Source organism: Boleophthalmus pectinirostris, unplaced genomic scaffold, assembly GCF_026225935.1.
Source record: "Boleophthalmus pectinirostris isolate CB_2022bp ecotype Guang Dong unplaced genomic scaffold, ASM2622593v1 HiC_scaffold_11, whole genome shotgun sequence".
NCBI classification, from domain to species: domain Eukaryota; kingdom Metazoa; phylum Chordata; class Actinopteri; order Gobiiformes; family Gobiidae; genus Boleophthalmus; species Boleophthalmus pectinirostris.
The window spans coordinates 11,663,760-11,690,070 of NW_026570994.1; the positions used below are offsets into that span (position 1 = coordinate 11,663,760).

General features: G+C 38.2%; 1 protein-coding gene across 2 annotated transcripts in view; it reads left to right on the forward strand.

Moving 5' to 3' along the window:
* LOC110153251 (rho GTPase-activating protein 6-like) overlaps positions 1-26,311 on the forward strand; it is a 124,354-nt gene that overhangs the window by 46,719 nt on the left and 51,324 nt on the right. The window contains exon 1 of one of the 2 annotated variants that reach the window (XM_020917131.2): positions 3,408-3,739. The exons of the other annotated variant lie outside the window; for it this stretch is intronic. Within the exon in view, the coding sequence (XP_020772790.2) occupies positions 3,698-3,739 (42 nt within the window). The 5' untranslated portion in view covers positions 3,408-3,697. Of the gene's footprint in view, positions 1-3,407; positions 3,740-26,311 lie in introns of those variants that run through there. 2 annotated transcript variants of the gene reach the window in all.

Sequence of the window (26,311 nt, forward strand, 5' to 3'; positions counted from 1 at the left end):
GGGCCTAGTACTGGATGGGAGACTGGTAATACCAGGTCCTTAGCCAAGTCACTTACCCACCTTACCTGATATAAAGTGATTAATTCACCAGAATAAGTCAGATATAATCACCACCATTAGTCCAGTATAACAAATGTCACTTCAGTTTTATTCACTATCACTACTGCTGCAAACTTCTAGAGTAATTGCTTTGTCTGGAATGTTTCATGAGTAAAACTTATCTTGCTTTTGTTAAATTACAGTTTTTTTCCTGGCTAAAAATACCTTGAAAATATGCATTTTTACAGTATTTACTCTCCACAGATAAGACCTGTAACTCGAGTAACAGCTGTTTATATCCATAGAAATAGATATGTTTATGACATACTGTGGAACCTTCTGCAAAGTAATAAAATCTCAATGGACCCACAACCAGAAAAAAGTCCCATATTATGCAAAATTGTGTGAGCTTTTAGCCATGTTATAATATTGGTACCTTATCAAAAACACACCTGGAGTATTGTTTTGTTTCATTCACACGTTTGACATGTTTGACATGTTTCAGTAACCCTATTATTAGTCTGTCTACATCTCCAGAGCTCAGAATGCTCTGTTCCAATTAGTGATGTTACGTAGTGGTCGCTGTCATGTTAACAGCACCCTTTTACTTTTTGCTGTGTAAAGTTCAGCAATTCCAGGGTTGCAATTGTCCAAATGAGTCTAGTGAAGTTTTATAAAATTTAAAAACACAGAAGAGAACTTTCTGTAGTACCACATGACATTACAAGGTCGAACAAAGTGTTTTCTGTTTGAGAGAAGAACTCAGCCTAAATATACAGGGTTTGTGTGACAGTGTTAGAGATGTATGAATGAAACAAAACACAACTCCGGGCATGTTTGTGATGAGTATTTTTTATTTTATTTACCCATTTGTTTGTTCTGAAAATGTTGTGACAAAACATTTAAAGCTACACAGACAGTGTTGCAAAAGTGTCCACATGTGTGTTCTTTTGTCTAGTTAATTTTACTAGTTTGATGCAAGCCCAAACTTCCTGCACAGATGACTCAATGTTTTTTTCATTTCCACAGCCACGGTTACGCAAAATCACTTTCCTGAGTGGACAGAACTTTGTGGAATTCGTATAAATTCAAATCGCTGAAGAAATCTCGCCAAATCTCACCAATCTTATGTCGACGGATGACTGGAAACTCCTCAGCAATATTTATTTGCTGTTGTAATGAGTCCCAAAGAGAATTTTAAATCTGAAAAAAAAAAAAAAAAAAAAAAACAGGGAAAAGTTAGTTTGATAAATGTCATAGATAGAAGGGGAATGTGGTTGTATTTTTGCTTGACAGGCAAGCTAAGAAATTTCTAGAAGATTCATGTTTTTTTTTTACTACTTTTATTTCTTAAATTTGGTTAGTTACGATCTTTTTGCTCTGCTTTTGCTTTAATATTACACAAATTGGACTTGTGAGCTATAAGCCATTTTATAATGTTATTACCTTATCAAAAACATACCTGGAGTTGTGTTTTAATTCATTAACACATACCTGAGTAACCCTTAATTATTAGTCTGTCTGCATCTTCAAAGCTCAAAATGCTCCATTCCAACTTGTGATGTCATGAAGCGGTAGTTTTCAGATGACTCTTACATTTAGTTCAGTGGAGATTGGCCATTCCAGGTCTGAAATCATCATGTATGGAGTTTAAAAACACAGTGGAGCACTTCCTGTATTAATACATGACTCCTCAAGGTGGAACAGAGTGTGTTCTGTTTGAGAGAAGAACTCTAAACCCTGCTTAAATATGCAGGGTTTGTGTACTTTTAAAAAATGTAACCAATCACTGCTATTTGGTCATGATGTATGTAATGCGCCGCTAATGGGGCTAACTGGTATATTAAGCTCTTCCCAAATCCCATAGGAAGAAGGGCAATAACGTCTTTACCCTTGATAAAGTTCACCAAACATTGTCTTAAGGGTGAAGTATAGTTCAGCGTCGACTCAACAAGCACTGCCACTGTCGCCTTGTCGCCGCTGTTTTTGATTTATGGATCTGCGTAGAGGTAAGAGCACGGCAAAGTAATTCACCGCCAAAAAGCTAGGGGGCTAGGATATATGTCCGTTCATATATACGGTCTATGCGTGTGACTTGCTGACGTATAATCTCTGAAAAGTTCCATCTCCGACACGATAAAAGCACAGAACAGACTCATTAGTACAATATCCCTCCCTTTAGTTCCGGCTTTAAATCCTTGATCTCGGGAATCGTTGCCAACACAGAATGTATAGCTTTTCGCTAACTGGCTGGTGCCCGAACTCACACTTCCGGGGGTTTTGCGAACCATCTAGTGTGTTCTGATTCCTGACCTAGTCACTGGAGAGAAATGAAAATGAGCGGCAAGGGTTTGTGTGCTAAATATGTATGAATGAAGAAAAAAAAAACACAACTCCAGGTATGTTTGTGATGAGGAAACAGGATAACAGATCAGAAAATAGTGCACTATAGGCCCTTTAATAGTTATTGGAAATCTTGTTGCATGACACTGAATAGTCTGATCACCACCAGGGATTAATATGAATACAAATTGTTGCATTTAAACATTGATTATAAAGCTATTGCAACATGTTTTATGGAAATTAAAGTAACTGTAGTTGTGAGTTGTTATAGGAATAGGCAAGGGTTCTTTTTTCTTTAGCAAAATGTCACCTTGAAAGTGCAATTGGATTAGTCTTGTCTAATAATGGATTTAGTAGTTGGTTATAGTATTAGTTGGCTAATATTTAAGCAATTAGTCATAATATTTTGATGTGTGACAGCATTGTTCCTTTAGTGTTATTAGGTTCTTTTTACAGACCAAGAGTTTGTTTTTCATACCTATTATGCTCATCTCATTGGACTATTGTTCCTTTAGGTGGTTATATAGGGTGGTTCATTCTTTGCACGTTGATTCTCATCTGTCTGCTCGAGGCATTATAGTTTCCATAGACAATGTGTTTGCCATTAATATCAAATAACGTCTTGAGCCCCTGATGTGCGAACTTCCCAGAATCTCTGAAGCAATGCCAGGAGGTAGTCTTTCTTACGGTATGGATTAAGAACAACAAATATTACCATAACACAGACAGTCGTTGCGCAGTAGAATAACACGGTCCGTTTATCGTGTCCACATGTGGTTGTAGAAAGTTACATTTTACCATGAGGACCTCCGGGGTCAGTGATTTGAAAACATTGGAGCTGAGGTGGATGAGCGGGAAGAGCGGACAGCTGAGAAAACGGCTTTCCACAATAAAAGAACAACACAGTAACACGAGAAGCACACGCCGGCCCTTATTTTGAAAGTTTTACCGGAAGTTTTTGATTTTCCTGCTGCTTGATTGCCAGTCGCTTTCCTCGCTCCTCTCTCCCTCAGTCCAGCATCTGTTGTGAGCAGTAGTGAGTGCTCGGCTCAGTGCGCGCGGTATGGATCCATTTTTACGCATTACGCACCGCGCGCTTCTTGCAGACACTCAGGACTTTCTGACACGCGCGTTTGAAAACATTAATTCTTAAATCTTCGTTTTAAGTTACACTTTTTTCTTTACTGTGCAACAAGAGAGAAAGTGTAGAGTGGGGAGCTGCAGCCTGACGCACGCAGACGCACCAGTTTTCATCGACTTATTTGGAGAATTAATTGTTTCGTAATTGCTATATGAGGATACTTAATCCGCCGCAATGGGAGACTCCGTGTTCCTCGAGAGGCAGAATTCTTATCTGGTAAGTCCAGACCATAAATCTCATTCACTCCAACTACTCTTGACATGTCTACGAGGTACTGACGCTATTCTCCATATAAAGCACTTTTATCTTATTTGGGTCATCTTTGTATTTGGTATACTGCAACCAAATTGTGCATTAAACTTCCTGTGACACGAACAGATGTCTGGCAAGGTGAAGAAATTTAGCTTGCTTCCGAAACCACGCGTTTCCTGAACTGACTGGTGAAAGTTTGCATAGAAGTTGCAGGTGTTGACAGTTTTACTCTAATAACGCAAGGTGGTTAGATGGGGGCAAAACAAGAGCATACGGGCCAGTGCCATAGAAGCCAATGAAATAGCGGTGAGAATTGTGCTTTTGAGGAGTATACACAAGCTCATATTCAGCTGTCTTGCATTTTTACGCGTAACTCAATAGAGCAACAGGTTGGATTCTAATACTGTATATTCAATTCACCCCCTCCTTTCTTTCCATCTCGTAGTGTGAGGAGTCCGCCGCTCACGTCTCGAGCACGTACGTCTCTTCTGTATGGCCAGCGCGTGTGTGGCTCTGAGCGTTGATTGGAAAAACAATACAGTTTTCTTTGGCTGCTCCGGTGGTAAAGCTGTGGTCGTGGCTGGAGCGATTTGAGCACGAGTTTGTGGTGGGGAAGCGCAATCCACGTAAAGCCACAATTATAATGTTTATCATCGATGGGCTCAGTGTCCTCTCAAGGCAGATTACAGCCTACCACTAAAATATGATGTTTCTGAATAGTATTAAAATCACATGACGGGAAGATGAACTAATAAAAGCGTATTTTTGTTTTCTTAAAGGTCCTATATTACACAAAATTGACTCGTGTGAGCTTTTAGCCATGTTATAATGTTGTGACCTCCTCAAAAACATACCTGGAGTTGTGTCTGTAATCCTTTATTATTACTCTGTCTACATCTCCAAAGCTCAAAATGCTCTGTTCCACCTTGTGATGTCATGTAATGATAGTTTTCAAGCTAACAGCTACTTTTTTATCGTTAATTCAGTAGAGATTTGTTCCAAGTGATTGTAGTGAAACAACGCAGTACGTATTACCACATGACCTCAGTGGAACAGAGGGGTTTTCTTTGAGATCTCAGACTAAATATGCAGGGTTTGTGTGTTAAACATGTGTGAATGAAACAAAACACAACTCCAGAGATGTTTGTGATGACCAAACAACATTATAACATCGATCAGAAAATAGCGTAGTACGGGCCCTTTAACTTTGAATTATTTTCTCTTGTTGAAGAATATCCTACAAAATCAAAACACAATATATTAGTAGAGCATGCTATTTGTGCCTGTCCCAAGCTTGTAGAAGTTGGCAATGGCCGGGCATCTGGCTTAAAACGGCTATAACAAATCTTTGCGGAAATTGCCACGCACTAGGAGGCAGATCCTTTCTATGGGGATTTTGGATGGAAATAGCCGCAAATATGTTGGCATGGTTACCAAAATAAAGAAATAAGGAAATGGTCTCATTCCAAAGTTTCTGCTAGATCAGTTTGTATCAGCAGATTTGAGTTCTCTGTTCCAATGGAAACCTCCAAAACCCCTGCGTTAATCCAGCGAGCAGCAGGTAAAGAGAGATAAGTTATCCCCTGTCAAATTGTCATTATTATTAATAGTAGTGAACTTTTAGCCGGATGCCTCCATGCTCTCTCCATTTATTTTGCAGTCGTAACTACGCACAAGAACGCTGTTAAAATATGACAACAAAGAACCTTCCGAACACAAGAGCTATTTTGGATAATGTTAATGGCGTATTACAGCACATCTAAACAACTGGCTTTAGCTGAAGGATGATGGGGATTGTAGTTTACTTTAGACAGGCAAAAGAAAAAATGGTGTCAGGATATTGAACAAAGAGAACAGAGAATTGATCACTTGCGAAATGTGTCGAAAGGAATTTTGTTTTTTTAAGAACTGCAGTTTGCTGTTTGATGTGGTTTTACATGGATTACGGGAATAGGGTGATTAGGTCAACCAAAGGAAGACACATCAGCCTGCAAATGCAATAAAAACGTCTAAAAGATATAAATCATGGTTAATATTAAGTTTATGAAGTTACCGTATAAGACTGGAATTGAATTACAGTCAAAACAATGCACAGCGTCTTGGTATTACTACAAATAGAAGGCAATCAAACACTACATGAAAAGTACTAGCAGTATTAAGAACTATAACACCTTCTGAAAGTATGTCACCAAATTAGAAGACGTATTTTTGATCTTCTCTGAATTTGGTAGCTGCAAGAGACTGTAGAGACTTGCAGTAGCGGAAGTAGCAGTAATAGTAGCAGCAGTAGTGGTAGTAATATTTGAAGTAACAGTGGTAGCACAGGCCAAACCATTATGACATCTTAATAATATTGGTCTCTGTACAAGCATACACGCAAAGTAGCAGGAAGTGGTGGAAGTAGCTGCAGTATCAAAACTAAATCTACCTCCATATTATTCAATAAAGCAATATTTTCAATTCAGCTCAAACTCTGTCCAAACTACCGGCCCTTTTCTTATCGCTATATGAACAGTATAAAACAAGCTGTCTTAGAAATAAGTTTACAATGCGTGAGTTTCATATGAATGAGCTGTTCCTGGACTGCAGCCAGCTGGCATAAGGGTATCACAATTGTATTTTGTACAGATTTTGTCAAAAAATAGACACATGCTGTAAAGTCTGTTGATGAAAATGATAAGATGTAGGGGATTTTTCAGTGAATTAATGTATACGTCTTTTTTGTGTCAAGATATCTAGAGAACCTAAAGGATGTAGGTAGCTTTCGGCTTGGTCAAATGCTTGATTTAAAGGGCCCATATTAGAGTTTTCAGATCTACACTACCTGTCAAAAGTTTTAGAACACCCTCATTTTTCCAGTTATTTATTTGAATTCAAGTCGTGCAAGTCCAATGAAGAGCTTGAAATGGTACAAAGGTAAAAACTGAACAGCCAGAGGTTAAAAAAAAAGATAAAAGAAAAAAAAAATACAAGTCCAAGCTCTGCCAAAACTACCTCAGGAAAAAGAACAAGATGGTAACTTTGAAAACATGGACTGTCCAGCACAGTCTCCAGAATTAAAGCCCACCGAGCTGGTTTTGGGATGAACTGGACAGAAGAGTGAAAGCCAAGAAACCTACAAGTGCCACACATTTATGGGAACTTCTGCAACAGACTTGAGAAGAACTTTCTGAAGAATATTTGATTTCTGTTGTAAAAAAGAATGCCATGAGTTTGTTCAGCTGTTACATCTGCCAAAGGTATTTACTTTTATGAATCAAAAGTTTAGAATATGTTTTGATCAATGGTAAACTGTAAAAAACTGGAAAAAGTGTGGTGTTCTAAAACTTTTGACCGGTAGTGTATGTTATAATGTTGTTTTCTCATCACAAACATGCCTCGAGTTGTGTTTTGTTTTGTTTACACATGTTTAACACACAAATCCTGTATATTTAAGCTGTGTTTTTTTTTTCTCATATTGAAAACATGCTTTTCCACTTTGTGATGTCATGTGGTAAAACAGGAAGTGCTTCACTGTGTTCTCTCCATACACCTTCACTAGAATCATCACCCTGGAATTGGCAATCTCTACTGAACTAAAGGTGAAAGGTAACTGTTTACTTGCAAACTACTGCCTCATGACATCACAAGGTGGAAAAGAGCATTTTGAGCTTTGGAGATGCAGACAGACTAATAATAAAGGATAACTGAAACATGTGCAGATGCAATAAAATGCAACTCCAGGCATGTTTTTGGGAAAATAACATTATAAGATGGCTTAAACCTCACATCAATCTTGTATTGTATTGCCAAATGTTCCAAATAAAGTGGCCAGCTTATTGATACTACTCGTCAGCAATCTGTCTTCTTCGGTCAACCGGGGACACATGTCAAAATAGTGGGTCTACCTGTTGGTACAAGCTTCAAATTCTCCTTTTTGTTGTTAGTGTTTGCCTCAGTAGTCCCATCTCTTGTCTCTTTCATGCTCTATTGACTTCGCAGACTGAGCGATCGTCATCCTTTTTCCTCCTCTCCAATGATGTACCCCTTTGAGTAAATAATGTTATACAGGTAGTCTCCATACTCCTCCGGACGCAGTAGGTGTGTTTGTTTTGCCAGTACAAATAGTCCTGGCAGAAGAGGACTACATAGCATTGAGTCTCATGGCGCCAACATTTGTACAACTCTTTTGGCTTGACCTGCTTATTACAACATGCTATTTGAATATTTACAACCTCGCAATAAAAATAGACGCAATTTGGAGTTGTCTAAAAGGTGTGCCACAAGGGTTCGTTATGGGCCCACTTAAACTGTACATAAACAAGGTAATTTAGAGGACTTAGTGGGCTGTTCAAATTGGCTAAGAAGTGCATTTCAGGATATTTTTGGAATATTATGTGCAGTAGTGTTGTCACGATACTAAAATTTCAAACTAGTCTATGTGCTCTTATACTTCTTCTGATACAGCTCAAGATCCCTCCCTTCATGCACTCGGGTTTGTACCTTGCCCACTTTTACATTTTCCAGTAAGGGTAACTTTCTGTTTAAAGACTACTGTTTTAACCCTCACAGAGCACCTGTACTGCTATTTTTTACTCTTTTAAGACCCAGTGAAGCGCTCTACCTCTTTCTTCACCCTTCTAAAGCTATTCAGGAAAGGTTCATTTCTGTCCTGTGACTATTTAAGTATCGATACCTGTTCAAATGAGTACCTACTGTATTTTTCAGACTATAAGTCATAAGTATTTCCAGAGTATAAGTCACACCAGCCAAAAAATGCGTAATGAACAAGAAAAAAACATATGCAAGTCGGACTGGACTAGAAAATTTCATCTTGAAAGGCAACTTAAAGTGGTAACAATAGAACAGAGAACAGGCTGTTAACGTCACATATGAACAGTTCTTCAGATAACTATAGCATAAACAATAGAACAGAACAAGTTTACCAAACTCTCCATCTTACTCCAAATCACTAAAACCATTGAATTCTTCATCCTCAGTGTCACTTCTGAGCAACTCTGTAACTCCGGAGATAAATGGAACACCGCTTAATCTTCTGCGTAGCTGTCATCAGACTCAGCATCAGTTCCAGTTAAAATTATTCTAGCTTTTCTGATTCCCGACAGGATGGTTTTATTTGTCTTTATGTTTGTTTAAATTTTAAATGGTCAGTGATACAGAAGTAATGGTTCAATCGACTGACATGATACCAGACAGGACAGTGGTTCTTTCTATTTCTTCTACAGCCGACATGCATAGTAGAGTGCAAAGTGACAGTGGTACAGGAGCATATAAGCCTAGAGCGCCCTCTCATGGCTGTCAGTGTGAACATTTTAACATATAAGTCACACAGGACTATAAGTCGCAGGACCACCCAAACCATGAAAAAAGTGTGACTTATAGTCCGAAAAATACAATAGTTTTGATCCTAGTTTTAGTATCAGTTAACAGATTTTTGATACTTTTGACAACCCTAATGATTACTGTTCTTCAAGTATGCTTTGTGCAATGGATGGCCACCAGTTGCAGTACAAATGATATAGCTATTTGAGGTTTTCTAAAAGGTGTCCTTCATGGCTCCCTCTTGGGCCCAATCAATTTGTATAACAACAATGGAATTCTGTGAACTTTGGGTGTTGAAATGTGCAAGTAATCTCAGTTCCGTTACTATTTTTAGACACAATCCAATTGAGAATTTGCAAAATATCCGGTGAATTCCTCGGACAAATCAAATGGAATGCCAGTCTGAAAAGCAACTGCAACAAACAGCCACTGCTTTGTGAGAGGGTGGGCGTAGGCGGTAAGTACGCCATGTGGCTACTTAGTCATCAGTATACACAGTTTATTTACATCGATCAAGTTTTTTTCTGTAGTCTTTTCTGTCCAGTCTTGACCAAGAAGGGACAGAAATAGGCCTGCCACGATAATTACGATATTGACTGTTTAATACATGATGGATGGAACAATAATATTTTAGTATTAGTATTAGTGGGAATGTTTTGTTATTGTTCTGTACTAAGATAAGATTTTAGGGTTGATCCTGCTCTTGGGTTTTGTGTCATTGGTTCAACATTATCGTTTATCACCTATATTTTCTTCAGCAATATATCATGCTTCAAAATGTGTTATTGTGACAGGCCTCAACAGAAACTAAAAATAAGAGTACACATTCATTAAATATAGTCCCGTATGTATTGAAGTATTGTCAGATCTCTTGAGAAAAAGCTTCATTAGTGGATCAGTCTTTCATGTTTGTATAAGGGTTTTGGGGTCAGTGTACTTGATTGCAGTGTGTTCTCATTACAGATGTAAGTATGGCTTCTTATCATGCTGGGAGACTCCACATATGTCCCAGTGCATTCATTAACCCGCTACTTGAAAACACTCCTGCACGAGTTTGGCATGTGCTTGATCCACAAACCTGGTTCAGAGTGGAGAGGAAATAGAAGTATTAAGAAAGCTTTTTTAAGAAACATTTTAAAATTCAAGTTTTGGCTTGACTCTTGATTTATGGGGACACTATATTTACATAATGATAGCATCAGTTGTGCAAACTTAAAGGGCCCATATTACGCTATTTTCCTCATCTATATTATAATGTTTTTCCTCATCAAAAAACATACCCGAAGTTGTGTTTTGCTTCGTTCACACATGTTTAACACACAATGTCTGAAAATTTAGAATGTGTTAATTTCTCAAACAGAAAACACACCTTGTGATATCATGTGGTAATACAGGAAGTCCTCCACTGTGTTTTTAAACTCCATAAACCATCAGTAGAATAATTTGGATGATTTCAACCCGAGAGTTGACAATCTCTACTGAACAAAACAGGTAAAATGTAGCTGTTAACTTGAAAACTACCACTTCATGACATCACAAGGTGAAACAGAGCAATAATAAAGGGTTAATCAAACATGTATTCATGTGTGAATACCTAAAACAAAACACAACTATGGTTATGTTTTTCAGGAGCTAACATTATAACATTGCTTTTGAGTGATACAAGTTGTAAAATAAACAATTACTTGTACTAGAGTAAAGTTTTCATATTATAGGTTAAGTGGGGCTTTTTAGGTCAAGTGGGCTTTGAAAGTGTCTCAAGTTGAAAGAACAACAAATAGCAGATTCGTTGCATATACCTACATGCATGACTTGATAAAAAGGCCATATTGTTTATTTTGGACGTCTTTTACAGTGCACAAACTTATCTACATTTGTACTTCAAAGTCAAAACAGTATTGCAAACAAGCCCACCCACATGCCTTTTTATGGAGTTTGGCAGAAGACTGTGAAAAACATCATGCACAAGAGGCTCAGGAACAATATTGGAAGTGTTTGATTTATGGATGGCAAACAAGCTATTATTAAGCCCCAGCTTTCTGTGAAGTCTGTGGGTTTGGTCAGGGAGGTCAAGGAGGGGCTGTGCTTGCATCCTGGTGGTGCCTACGCTGAAGAGTTGAGTTACGTAATAGTTTGGATCAATGGAAGAGACAGTGAAGGGTTCAATTGTAAAAACAGATATCTACAGTTTGAAAAGTTTCCAAAGTACTATCAGTGACAATGATGTATAGTGGATTTTATGAAGAAGGGGTAGAATAGTCATTAGTTAGCAGTAACATAAATTTGACTCTTGAAGCTTACTTATTATACTAAGCCTTTGATTACGTTTTCAAATGGCACTTTTTTATTATACAGTTTTTGCAAATGAACTCTTCAAATGCATTTTATTTGATGTTAACTCAAAATCTTGTGAATAAGAAAGTAAGTAGAAGGAAACTGTGCTATATGATAAGTTTTGTGGTCATATAGGCTTCCGGACATAATCATAATAATACACCACCTTCATATTGGCAATGTGGATGAGGTGTCTTGCCTAAGGACACAATGACAGAACTCAGATGTTTGGGTTGGAGGACCACTGCTCTAACGACTGAGCCACTGTCGCCCCATATACCATGCTCCATTCTAGCGTCAGGGTTGTTTATTCGACACCCTGTTCTGACAATTTGCTGAATGTCTCTCCCACTTTTCACCCCCAGTTTTTACTTAAAGGCACTGTAATGGTTTTTTACAGACCCAACAACCTGAAAATCCCAAATAGTTCATTCCAAGTTCGTTTTCAGTGGTCCAAAAGTATTCCTCATTTACTTTATGCATCCCTAGTATCCCAATCTTAAAACTCTTAGAAACCAGTGCTGTGATTCGCTGTAATACTGTAACATCTACTAGCATGCTAACTCACACTTCCTGATTATCGGATAATAAAGTGCTTTCTCATTAAATGCAGGCAACATGCAGTACACGTATTCTGACCTCAAGAGCTTCTTATACAATATATCTGTACTGGGCCAAGGATCATTTTTTTCAAATACATGGGGAAAAAATCAGATATAGGACAATGTTCCAAAAACAACAATTAAAAATGAATAAATGACATAAACAAAAATATTCACATTTTAACAACAAGTATACTGTATGGAAGTAGAAACAGAAACTATCTATTGAAATCATGGCTTTCAACATTCTTTCAAGTTACATACCACCTTTGCAATCAAGTATGGCATAATCCGCTGTGCTCAAATATTAGCTCTATACATTTCGATAGAATTTTCACACATAGCCACACGTGGTTGAGCTTTTTTCATACCCGGCAGAACTAAATAATACGAACAGATTGTACAGAAATCCCTCTTCATATTTTCAATGCGGACAGCTGCTGCTCCCTGCGTGACCCCGGCCATGCAGTGACACCTGTATCCAAGTTATTCATTTGTTACACATCCAAAAACGTGATGTGGTTATCAAGTTAATGAACCTACTTGTTTACACATTTTAGCCAAAGGTCAAAGGTCAAAGAGTCTCGGAGGTTGCGCTCACAAGTTGTCATAGGGACACAGCATCAAGGGTGAAGTCATCTGTTTGAGTGTGTATGTGGGTTAAAACTGAGAAGAAGTGTGCTGATGAGGGCTTTCATCTAACACATGTGAGAAAGAATATTTTTAGAAGCATGTCATCAGTTATTGTTTCAATAGTTCTTGTATTTTTTTTAACCAGATGTAAAAAAAAAAAAAAAAACTGAAAAAATTGAAATGTGTTATCCTACTTTTTATTAAGTAACTACTTCTACTACTATTTCTACTACTATTGCAGCATTTATCTCTGCAATATAGACATATAAATAAGCAAATCTAGTTAAAGGGCCCTTATTACGCTATTTTCTGATCTATGATTTGATGAATTGTCCTCATCAAAAACATACTTAGAGTTGTGTTTTCTTTCATTCCCACATGTTTAACACACAAATCCTGCATATTTAGACTTGAGTTTTTCTCTCAAACAAAACACCGTTCCACCTTGTGATGTCATATGATAATACAGGAAGTGCTCCACTGTGTTTTTAAACTCCAGGTACCTTCATTAGAATCATTTGGATAATTTCAGCCCAGGAAATGCCAATCCACAGTGAACAAAAAGTAAAAAAAAAAAAATTGCTGTTAACTTGAAAACTACCACTTCATGACATCACAAGGTCAAACAGAGCATTTTGAGCTTTGGAGATGTTGACAGCATAATAGTGCAGGATCACTCAGACATGTGTGAATGAAACAAAACACAACGCCAGGTATGTTTTTAAGAAGGTAACAATGTTTTAAATTTTCCATAATATAGAATCTTTAACTCCCACCTCTGCTAAATATCGATCAGCATCAAGTATTGAAAGATTAGAGATATTCTATCGTTCAAATTTTCAAAACTCCTTAAAGTGGCATTCATAACGAGAAAAATAACATGCAATTGAAACTCATGAATAGTGCCCAGATTTTGATGTTCCAGTTGGTAAGTTGCACTGCAGTTACCATACTGAGAAACCAAAATTATGAATGACCAGAAGATGCAAAACTAGAATAAAAAGTAAAGTCTTAAAGTCTATGAATGCATATAAAGATGGCATTCTAAGATCCAAGCCAGACTGCGAGCCAGACTTCACGCATACTGTTGTCCTAATCACATTATGAGCAGATAGCATGCAAGCACAGGGCAGTACATGTGGGTGTGAAAACGCTTGGTAAAGGGAAAAGGAGCCAGCTAGCTGTAAATACAAGACATCCTGGTTCCTGAAGCTACTATAGATGAACTAAGATAACACCAAGGTTCACTGCAATGGGAAGTTTAGTGTAAAAAAAGAGCTGCAATCAAATGAAGGTTAGGCAAATATACACACTCGAGTGGAGGTCATTGCTTTTTATAGAGTTTGGTGTGTACACTGTAAAACAAAATGGACTAAATTAAGATACATGTTCATAAGTTAAAGTACAAAAACCTACGTGGGATGAGACGAATCATATATTGTCTAAAGAAGTGAACTTTTGGGAATGTGTTGTCACCCATAACGTTTGGCTCCAGTCAAATGAAGCTCATCGAGGCTTAAGGTTCTCGGAATGAATTTAGAGCCGAGATCCATTTTAGGAAAAGGAATTTAATTATGGACAAAATAGCAAAATAAAAATACCAGGATCAAGTATAGTGGGTTAATAGGAACATTATAAGACCAGAATGACGAGGCTCACTGCAGCAGTTACTGAGAGAGGGGTTACAGTTTCTCAGTGTAATGCAAATTGGAGCTAGAGTCGATGAATATCTACAGCCTATGGACAGACTAAGACCTTGGCGAGATTTATTATGTTTTTACAGAATATTTTTGTTGTCATTGTGGCTCAGCTAGAGGCACACAAGTAACAAGTAACTCAAGGGACTTTTTTTTTAGTTAAAGCGAAATGTAAACAAATGAAACATCATCTCACAAGATCAATTTCCTTGTGTGTGGAATCCCGCAGCAGTTTTGTCTCACTAGAGCTTGTTGTACGAGCTCTTGTCCCATCCTTGTGAGTTTTCTACGTTATTAGTTATTTTAAGTTAATTTCCTCCATTCATTTAGTAAATAATTTGAGTTGTCCCCAGGCTTGATGGTTCCTCAGAGTGGCCTAGATGAGCTGTTCGGAGACTGCTCCTGGAATGCACACACACACACATACACACACACACACGCACACACACACACGCACACACACACACACACACACACACACAGAGGGCACACTCCAAACACCACTGTTTACCTTACACTCTATTACATCCTGCTAATGTACCTTTGCTATAGCTAGTACTTCCATTCACGCAGGTGGGAGAAGTACTGCTACTGCAAACAGTTTGAGTACTCTAGTACAAGTATAAACAGACCATATGAATATGAGTGGGCAAGTCAATAGATGTACTTTAAAAAGTAAACCAAAGTAAAAATTTCCACTACCTAAAGGATCAATACTTCTATGTCATGAAGCTGTAGTTTTCTAGCCAGGCTGGTGCCACCTTGTGCCTCCACTCAGTTTCATTTCTCTCCAGCGACTAGGTCAGGAATCAGAATACACTAGACGGTTCGCAAAAACCTGGAAGTGCGAGTTTGGGCACCAGCCAATCAGCGAAAAGCTATATATTCTGTGTTGGCAACGATTCCTGAGATCGAGTATTTAAAGCCAGAACAAAGAGAATGTTTGGTAAATGTTATCTTTTCCTACGGGATTTGGGAAAACCTTAATATACCAGTTAGCCCCGTTGGCAGCGCATTACATACGTCACGACCAAATAGCAGCAATTGGTTAAATGAAAAAAAAGGACCTGCCTACTGCTGAGTGAACGAATCCTAATGCTGTGAGGTAAGACGGTTTCTACGAAGTGAAACCGGCTGATGAATCAGGCTAGTATTTTCAGGTCAACAGTTACATTTTACCTTTACGTCAGTAGAGATTGTCAATTCAACTTTGAAATTATCCAAATGATTCTAGTAAAGGTGTATTACCACATGACATCACAAGGTGGAACAAAGTGTTTCGGTTTGAAATAAGAACTCAGCCTAAGTATGCAGGGTTTATGTGTTTAACATGTGTGAATGAAACAAAACACAACTCCAGGTATGTTTGTGATGTGGAAACAACGTTATAACATAGATCAAAGAATAGCATAATAATGGCCCTACTTATCTAAAAATAACTTAGTAAAATCTTCAAACTCAAATTGAATGATGATGATGATTGAATAGTTATTTCCATTCATATTTTTAAGTGGCTTTTTTATTGCAGTTTTCAGATCCAGTTTACTTCCAGTTCTGCACAGACACATGACGGTCTGATGACAGAAGAAGTGCATGTTTTTCCAGACGCATGTCTACAGCCATAACTCATCATCATCTGTTTTTATAAATCTGTCACTTTTGGAAAATGGGTCCAATGTTTTTTTCTTCTTTTTTACGCTGAAGGGAACAAAATATTGGTCTCCATCTGAAATGTCATGACAAACTTGATTTCACAGACCGCCTGTCCCAGCTCATGGTTTTGAAAAGCTGTGAAAGGATTTTTTTGTGCGTCTGAATCAAACTTTTTCTCAATCCAGATACGCGTCATGGTTTTAGCTTCCTGTTCATAGGCGCCATTTTGAGTACTTTTGACGATTCATAACTGCAGATTTTCCATAAATCTGATTTGATTTTTTTCCCCAGAGTGCAGTAATTTCTTTTTTTATAACAATTTTTTTCTGAGTTATATTGTTTCTTTCTTTCTTGCTGGATTCATTTTCTTAACTCCTGAAAAACTTGCTACGAATTTGTGAAGAGTTCTATTGAAAGGTGGAAGGTCATCTGCTTGTCTCCATGGAAATGCTAGTGCTGAAATGTCACATAATATGGCATTAAAAATCTATGTCTATGGAGTCAAGCAGGTGACAATCCTTGGCCAAGTTACAGGTCAGATCTGTGGATAAGTGACCCTGCTCTGAGTAAGAATACATATTTTTTAAAACTATAAAATTCCCTTGTAATTGAATAAATACAAGCATTATACGTTTAAGGCAGTACTGCGAAACATTTCAGGCAAAGCAATAACTTCTCCATTGATACAAGCAGGTGACGGACCCTCCCCCCAAAAAGTTACACAGTGCACCTTTACTAACATATTACATTTTATCTTGGCAACCTGGTATATAAGAGTCACGCAAGCAGATGAGGCAATAGCAATAGTAATTCAGTATTAGTCAAAGTTGTAGTTGTGGTTGTCATAGTTACACGGTTTGTTGTTTCCAGATTTTGAAGCAATGGTGCCTATTCCTGTCACGAAAACACAATTTGAAAAGTGATATATTGGTGAAGTAAATATAAATGATAAATTATAATACTGAAAAGAATTCATGCCGCTGATACAAAAAACCAAGAGCAGATTTAAACCACATAAACTACTACAATATTGATAAAAAAAAATACCCTAAAATGTGTGTTAAAACATGAGTTGTAATAAATAAACAGCAGAATGAAATACTTTAGTACTTAGTTTGCTTCTTTAATGAATCATATAAGTTATTAATTCAACCTTTTACAACTCCAAAACAAAAAATAACCACAAATTTCCCACTTGTGCAAAGAAAAAGTACACACAATACACACTGACCTTAAAACTGTGTAACTTTTCTGGTGGAGGGTGCACTATCTGCTTGTCTCCATGAAGATGCTGTTGCTTTGTTTGGAATGTCCTGGTATGGCATTAAAAGTTACTATTTTGCATTTGATCAATATAACATGGGCTTTTACTGACTTCAAAACTTGCATTCTTATTGTAAGTGAGCTTGCCTCTCCACAGATTTGGCATGTAACTTGGCCCTGCGGTGCCACCTGCTGTCTCCGTAGACGTAAATACCTGTAATGACATACTGTGGGACATTCCTGGCAACATCTCCATAGAGAGAAACAGGTGTCAGACCCTCCACCAGAAAAGTTAGACAATTTAAAAAACACTGTTCCAGCGTGTATATATTGAATGGTAAGTCTTTATAGTAATTATCATGAGAGGCCTAGCAGTGCCCTTAGCCAATTAGCCTTTGCAGGTTTAAGCTCAGTTGAGTACTCTCACTTTTGGTGGGTGCAGGACTGTGTTTCAGAGTGTGCCCTGATCCTATTAAGTCCAGTTTATTTTTCACACTGTGTGGTTTAGCATGAGCTGCCCAAGCGTGCTGTTCCATTGCACCCATTAACTCCATAGGGATCAACAGTTTCCATAAGACTCTGCTTTCCAAGTAGTACAAGATTAAGCCTACAAGCGCGTATATTCTCCGGATTAGGATTTTGCGAAACACATGGTCATACTTACACTTGTATGTTGGGGAGATTTATGATTGTATGTTGTATGTTAAAGGTGCATTGTGTAACTTTAAAGGTGGAGGGTCTGTCAAATGCTTTTCTCCGTGGAGATGTTATTGCTTTGTCTGGAATGTTTCACAGTATGGTATTAAAGGAACAGTGTGGAATTTTGTGTGTTGGAGACGTATGGAGACACTTTTTAAAATATTCCATCCAGTCCTTGTATTTGCAGAGGTCGCTGTGTTAGGTTAGCGCATGTCAATGGCCATAGTTAGCCTGACACTAAAAACAGTCTTACCCATGCCACAAAACACCCGAAGCAAACCAAGTATTACACCAAACTATCGATGTGAATGTCTGTTGATAGAATAATGTTTGAAATAAAACTCACCTTGCATCGCATGAATCGTCGCATGTTGAGGGACTATTTTCTCATATATCAGTCCTCCACTGCCAAGCTTTCTATCATCAAGTACAACTTGCTGCTGCTGCTCAGACATAAATCCTTCAAATGAAAGGTTGGTTTTACTTCTATTGACACAGACATTCACATCGATAGTTTGGTGTAATAATTGGTTTGCTTCGGGTGCTTTGTGAAGTGAGTAAGACTGTTTTAGTGGCAGGCTAACTATGGCCATTGACATGCACTAGCCTAGCTCCAGTGACCTCTGCAAATACAAGGACTGGATGGAATTTTTTAAAAAGTGTCTCCACACGTCTCCAACACTCTGGCTCACTAAGAAATGAGGTCCTATGTCCAAAATTCTGGATGGTCCTTTTCAAACCTTTCTGTCTTCAAGGAGAGCAAACTAGACCAAGTTACAAGTCAGTATAACTTGGTCTGTGTATTTCGCCTTTAAAATAACATCTATGGAAAATGTGAAGGTTTCTATTGTTGAAAATTCCATCGGATCTTATTGCCAACATTATGAGACTTAGACTTAGACAAACTTTATTGATGCACAAGGGAAATTATAACAGTGCAAAGATGAAATAGTGATTGACATTGACATAGGGTTATCTGTTACATAATGGTGAGTTGTTGCACATTTGTAGGGAGTATGGTATGAATGTAGTCCTATATCTCTCACTGTTTGAGCAGAGCTGAAGGAGCCTGTTGGAGAATGAGCTCCTCTGTCCCTCTATAGTCTGGTATTATTATTACTGTATTTAATATCCAACTGGAACACTTTTCAAACAAACTGTGCACCGCTGAAAATTGAAAAGCCAGATTGTGTAACTTTTTCTGCAAATCACGTAAAAAAACATAACTCTGAAACTTAACCATCATCAGCCTTGCATGCGTCTCGTGTTCTAGCCGTCTTTAGGATATCTACCGTAGCTGATGATTTACTGTGCATTTACTGTGCGTGCAATTGCCTTAACTGACTCTATAAACGCCATGAAGTACTCCAATTTTCTCCGGGATTAGCTCCTACATCATCCACAATATAGCCATTTTGCGTAACCACGCTAGCGCAGTATATGATTTAATGGCTATTCCTCATCTGAACTCAATATGGGCTTTTGTGCGCTGAGAGACAGCCCTGTACATCTGGAGGAGAAACTAGTGCCTCGGGGCCAGAGATGTGAGTCCCGGCTCGGTCATACATTCCTTTGCAGGCGTGGAGGATCCTCTGTTGCAAAGTCAGTCCAGACATCTAACCCGCAACCCCTCCCCGCCCCGACAGGAAGGGCCCAGGGATAACACGGGGCCCCTAAGTTGTTTTGCACATAAATAAATGCGAGCGCATCTATCCGATTGTCATGGAAGAATGTACCGTCTGTAGTGTCATAATATATCAAATTTGAAACATAAGAGCTGAAATTGTAAATAATAAGTTGAAAAGAAGCCAGATGTGCTGTGATTGACAGGTTAGGAATTTTTAAAATACAAAGGTATGCAAATTATTACTTAAAGGTTCTGATATTATGCAAAATTGACTCTTGTGAGGTATAAGTCATGTTGTAATGTTGTTACCTCCTCAAAAACAGACCTAGAGTTGTGTTTTGTTTCATTCGCACATGTTTGAGTAATCCTTTATTATTAGTCTGTCTACATCTCAAAGCACAAAATGCTCTGTTCCACCTTGTGATGTTATGTAGTGGTAGTTTTCAAGTTACCTTTTACCTTTAGTTCAGTAGAGATTGGCAATTTCAGGGCTGAAATTATAAAATAATTCTAGTGATTGTAGTAAGTGTACGGAAATGGAAAACACAGTCAAGCACTTCCTGTATTACCACATGACATCATGAAGTGGAACAGAGTGTTTTCTGTTTGAGAAAACATGCAGAGTTTATGTGAATGAAACAAAACACAACTCCAGGATGAGGAAACAAGATTATAACATAGATCAGAAAATAGGATAACATGGATCCTTAAACAGAGTTGAATACGAGAGCATACAACAGAACAGTTTCTATAAAAGTTCACAAGGATTCTTTTTCTGCCAGTTCTAAGCCTGGGTGGTAGGGCATCTGATATAAAACTAATTTCAAATTTGAAGTTTGCAAGGTAGAAAATGATTTGATGTGGATCATAGAATATTACATGACACATTTTGTTATTAACAGGTCGAAAATTCATACATATTCACACATTTACAGTTTAGTTCTCATCCAATACCATATATTTAAAGATCCATTGTGTAACTTTTCCTGTGGAGGGCCTCATGGAGACCAAACCAGGCAAAGTTACAGGTCAGCTCTGTGGAGAGGCAACACAGATTGTATGTTTTTCTAGGTATTTTTGATGCCATAAAACCACCTATAATTGAATACATGTAAGATGGAACTGTTTAATGTCATACTGTGGAACATTCCAAGCAGAGCAATGACATATCCATAGAAACAAGCAGGTGATGGACCCCAAACTAAAAAGTTACACATTGCACCTTTAAAACCAGACTAACCAGGCAGTGGAATAGAGTGGTCATTTTTAGTCATTGTAAATTGTGCTCTGTAAAAAGTCCAGGAAGTGTTAGTGAAGTGTGATTTCCGGTTGGAGCCCACCACGCCCGGGAGGTCCCAGCAGCAGCAGTGCTTTGTTCTCAGGGACAGTGGAGGTGACACACGTGGACAGGGTCAGCGGCGGGGCAGCTGGTCTGTTTAGGGCTTTTACTAACACTTCAGCTAACCACTTTGAATGGAGTCCAGCTAAAGATTTGGCAGTGTTTATTGGAGTGGGCAATGAGGTAGCAGACTTTTAAAGCAGACAATATGTGGCAATGGGATGAGAAATCACGTGGTGACAACTGTGATTATTTTGTCTCTGCTGCATGGTGGAACAAGTGTGACACTGTTCGGATATTTTTTACCTATAGTTCCTTGAATTGTGACTTTTTAGATGAGACACAATTAGTAGCAGCCACACAAAAATAATCACAATCATAGTTACATTTATCCATTTATTTATCCAAATGTTAATAATTATTGAAAAAAAAAAAACATGAAATAAAAAAGGAAATATATAAACAAATACAGAAAATAAAAATAAATGTGAGACTTGAATGGAGATATTGAAAATATATTGATACTTTGCAGCATCACCATTCCCTGGGAACTGGAGGCACTGTTCTGTCTGAAGCACTGTTACTTAAATTAGGCTTCAATCTGAGCTTTTATTTTTACACTGTGACCATAAAAAACTGACTTAGACCTAAATGGGACCACAAACCTTTATATTGATCACAAACCCCTGAAAATATGTTGTTAAAATCCATTTTGTATTTTTTCTTGAGTTTTCAAACAAATTACAAAGTTATAGAGCTGCGTGTGTGTGTGCATTTTGTCACCATGGTAACTGCTGAACATTCCGCCATCGACATACATGCCCCTCTGCCCCTCCCCTCAATGTGAGGTCACTGCAGTGTATCGGTATATATAAAGTATGTAGTAATTTCATAAGGAATTAAATTTTTTCCTTTTTTTAAACTACAAACTATTATAGGTGTAACAATATCCAAGTTTCACGATACAATACTGTCACGGTATGAACCTCATGGTACGATATTTATTGCGATATCGTGGGAAAGCTCATGATATGGTGGGGAGGCTCATGATCAGGGATGTAACAATATCCATATCTCTCGATATTTTCATGATATATATCTCACATTACGATATTTATTGTGTGGAAGATATTTTATGGAGGCTAACAAAACTGTTAATACGCTACTTTTTCCTCTTAAAATGCCTTGACAAAACGTAATCCAAAGAACTAAGGCTTAAAAGTGCTTGGAACTGTTATTTCTTCATGTCGTCAGCATTGAAATGGAGCAAAGGATCATGGTCTATGTAGTTCCCTCTGTCTTATTTTAGCTATTGCTGTACCGTAACTCTTAATTTAGGCAAAGAGACTTGTAATTCGATATATTGTGATGTTCCATGACATTATTGTGAGAACTTTGCTTTGTTACATCCCTACAAACTATAAATCTATAAATATTCATCTGACAAGAATTGCACCACAAACATGTCAACATGTTTCTTCTTTGGTGTCTACGGTGTAGCTCTTGAGACATTTTTCCCTACATTAACATGCATGCACTTGGACTGCATGGTCCACTTCTTGGAAAACAAACTCCCAGCATGCTCCAGTCTATGTAAATAAGGAAGAGCATAATGTATAGCCTGATATATGATCTGTGGGTGTCACCGTTCACACTTGCGGCAATTGTTTGCAGTAAATGTAGAAGGCTCTGTAAACATATAGTGCACACAGAATGGGCTCACTGTATTGTATGGTGCTTAAGATGATTGATAGGAGGGATCATGATCAACCGTCTTCCATTGTTTGTCTTGAGTGCGTCATTCATTTGTACAGCTGCGCTCAACTTCATTACGTAACTGAAAAATTGTGTCATGAAAACGTTACTCGTCGATTTCGAATGGACACGACACACGGACACATGGTTCGCTCGCGTTCGCGCCAGATTTTGGATTTTTTCCCAATTTCCAGGACATTTGGTTACGTTTAGAGAACTTCAAAAAGTCCAAAACGTGGAAGACATTTTGCCCTCATATTAGCTGATCAAGCCAAGGCTATTTTGTCCCCTGGCATGAGAGTGTTTTCAGCTTTAATCTGGTTTTTACATCCCCAAACCATATGGGAGCTGAAAATGTTTTTGAGGCTATTTGGAGGACAGTAGTGCTTCAATATGGCTACTAACATGTAAAACTAAGAAGGAATGAGAGGTCAGAGTGTGTATTCAGTGTTATAACAGTTTGGGATCATGGCAGATGCCCTTTCTGGTACAAACACTGACTGCGTAAAGAAGTGGACAAAGGGAGTGCGATGTCACCTGTAGCATTCAGCTCCAGTCAAATGAAGCTCATGGATTCTGGCTGTTATAGGAGCGAATTTGGAGCCAGTTACATATGAGGAATAGGAACTGATTTACAGACAAAATAAAGAAATAACAACACCATCATGTAGAGCGGGTGAAAGTAAGTAAGTAAAGTAAAAACACTGACAAAACTCAACAAAATAATTGACAAATAAGGAAAACGTTTGATGTATTTTCTCGGCTGCCCAGTTTGCCATTGAGGACCAAATGATTAAAATACTTTCCCCGAATTTAACCTCAATTTGCTTTATTGCCATCTGGAGTGTGTCTCTGTTAAGTAAACAATAAAAAATGTTGTCATGAGAAAAATATGTTTGCCGATAAAATACCCAAAGATTTTTTTTCCTGATCAGAGGGTTCACAGTACAAGACTAGGTTAGGTACTGTAATGGACTGGTACAGGCCTGCACGGTTTGGGGAGATAGAAGATATCTCATTGCAATTGTGATTCGATTTGGAATGAATTTGTTAGTCATAGGATTTTCTTCAAAGTTCACATTTTAAACACATCTGGAAGAATTGACAAAGACTGAAATATGAACTGGCAGATTAGGTATTTTAGAAAATGTTTGCATAGCAGTTTTTATGTCATTTGTGGAAGATTTAGGTAATTTGTTGATTCAAATTGTGATTTTCATAATATTGTGATTAATCTTGGAGCCCTGAATGGTCATTTGAATAGACTCCATTGCATGTATACTGTAATAAAATAACTTGTAACTTCAGCGTGTACAGAAATACTCAGCAATCTGCGGGTGATAGTAATAATAGTAGTGGTAGTACTTACAGTGTTTGAAGTATTACAAAGTCAGATACGGTTGACAAGATATACATAGACTTCTGATTCTGATCCAGTTTGGGCCCATGAGGTGTTTAGGGTCTTTGTGTAATCTGAGAAACCATGAAGTTCTAGTAATTTAAAGTATGCTGGGTTTTGCAAACGGGACATTCTGATACTTCGCATGTGAGCCCAAACATGTTATGGCTGTTGCGCAGATGCCAGTCCTAATCGCCGGATCTATTTTGTTGTACATTCCTGGGGTGATGGAGTGGCACAGCGCTGGACAGGGAGTGGTGCGGTCATTGGCGTAGGGTTTCTCACGACGTCTATGGGAAAATCCTGAGACTCCAGAGTCCACTTACACAACCAAATGGATTGATAGGCAGATAACTTTGAATGCATACACGAGCACTTAGGCCAAATATTGACATATGATTTGAGATACAAAGGTTTTTATTTCAGATAACATAGAAAGTGATACTGTAAGTTAAGCTGTTCAGCACTGAAGCCTTCACAATGAACTATGGAAAACACCACTTGAGCTGACAAAAGAATTCAACCTGATTTCATACATCTGAAGTGGATTTTCAGGGACATGTCAGCTAGTAGACTCTATTAATTTCTATTTATCGATCATACAAGTCAACGTAAATCAAATGGAATTATGGGGAAAAAAATTAAAATTTGCACAGTAGTTCCTTTGCAACCAATGGTTTCATATTAAACAGCATACAGTGATTCAGAACTGTCAAATTATATTACATAAGTAAGATACGATACAACAATAAAAACATTTAAAATCTTGCCAATATATAATCATGCTGTGCCCTATGAAAACCCCAAGCTGCCACCTGCCTGCATAAAGATGTTTTGCTGCTTGGAATGATTCATAGTATGGCATTGAACTTATCTGATAGCTAGACAGGTAGGACTGGTAAGGTAGGGTCAGCAGATACTGTGTCAGCGAAGTCTGAGGAGAGTAACAGATCTCAGGACAAAAGTCTAGACATCACAGCAGTGTGCTGGTAGCCAGGCTGGTGCCAACTAATGCCTCCACTCAATTTCATTTCTCTCCAGTGACTAGGTCAGAAATCGGAATACACTAGACGGTTTGCAAGAACCCCTGAAGTTGTAGCCCGCGCACCGGCCAATCAGCGAAACGCTGTGAAGCCATGACATCAGACTCAAGTGCTTGTCTGGGTCCCTTTTGTGGTACAGCATGACAGTAAACAAAGCAGTCGAGATGGATGTAGATGAAGACATACATTCTGTATTGGCAATGATTTCTGAGACTGAGGATTTAAAGCAGGAACAAAGAGAAGGTTTGATGAATCAAGGGAAAAATGTTATTGCCCTTCTTCCTACGGGATCTGGTGCATTACATATGTCATAACCAAAGAGCAGCGATGGGTTAAATAAAAAAAGTACCTGCCTACCATCAAGCGAATGAATCCTAATGCTGCGAGGTCACATGGCTTTCACGAAGTGAAATCAGCTGATAAATCAGGCGAATGTTCTGGGGGCTGTCATGGGAACTTCTTGCATTTATTTAATTCCCAATGTTTAATATATTGCTCGAAAATACAGTAAAAAATATGCATACTTCTTTGAGCGTGGTCACCAGTCCATAGTTCTGACCAGTAACTTTGCACCTCCTGCTTGTCTCCATGAGGATACATACATTTAATTCCATACTGTGGAATATGCCAAGTAAAGCAACAACATCTCCATGGAGACAAACAACTTACTAGAAAAGTGACATAGTGTATCTTTAAGTCGTTCTATGTAAATATTCTCTAATAGCCAGGGTGGAAGTCTGTCAATTTCAATCATGTTTTGTAGGCTCTCCCCAACCTCCTGCAGTTGTTATCTGTCCTATTCTTCTTGGCAGCGTGGAGAGCACCGCTGGACCCCGACCCTGATTTGAGTTTCAAATGACTCTGTACACATCTCACATCGAAGTAAAAGTACACCAAAGTACACACGCATGCTGCTTGTACTGCAATCCTGTACTCTGTCTTTTTCCACTCTTACAATGGGGACCTGTAATGATTAACCAGCTCTAATGCGTAGCACTTTTTACAAGGCAAATTTAGTACGCATTCCTTTAGGTTGTGTACATTCAGTGAGGACAAAGAAAGGGACTTGAAATACTGGACATCTGGAGAGATAAGAGAAGTCAAGAAAATGTTCCTGCTTGGCTATTGCTGTGAGAGGGTGCCAAAAGTTTGGACCAATCAGATAGCAGA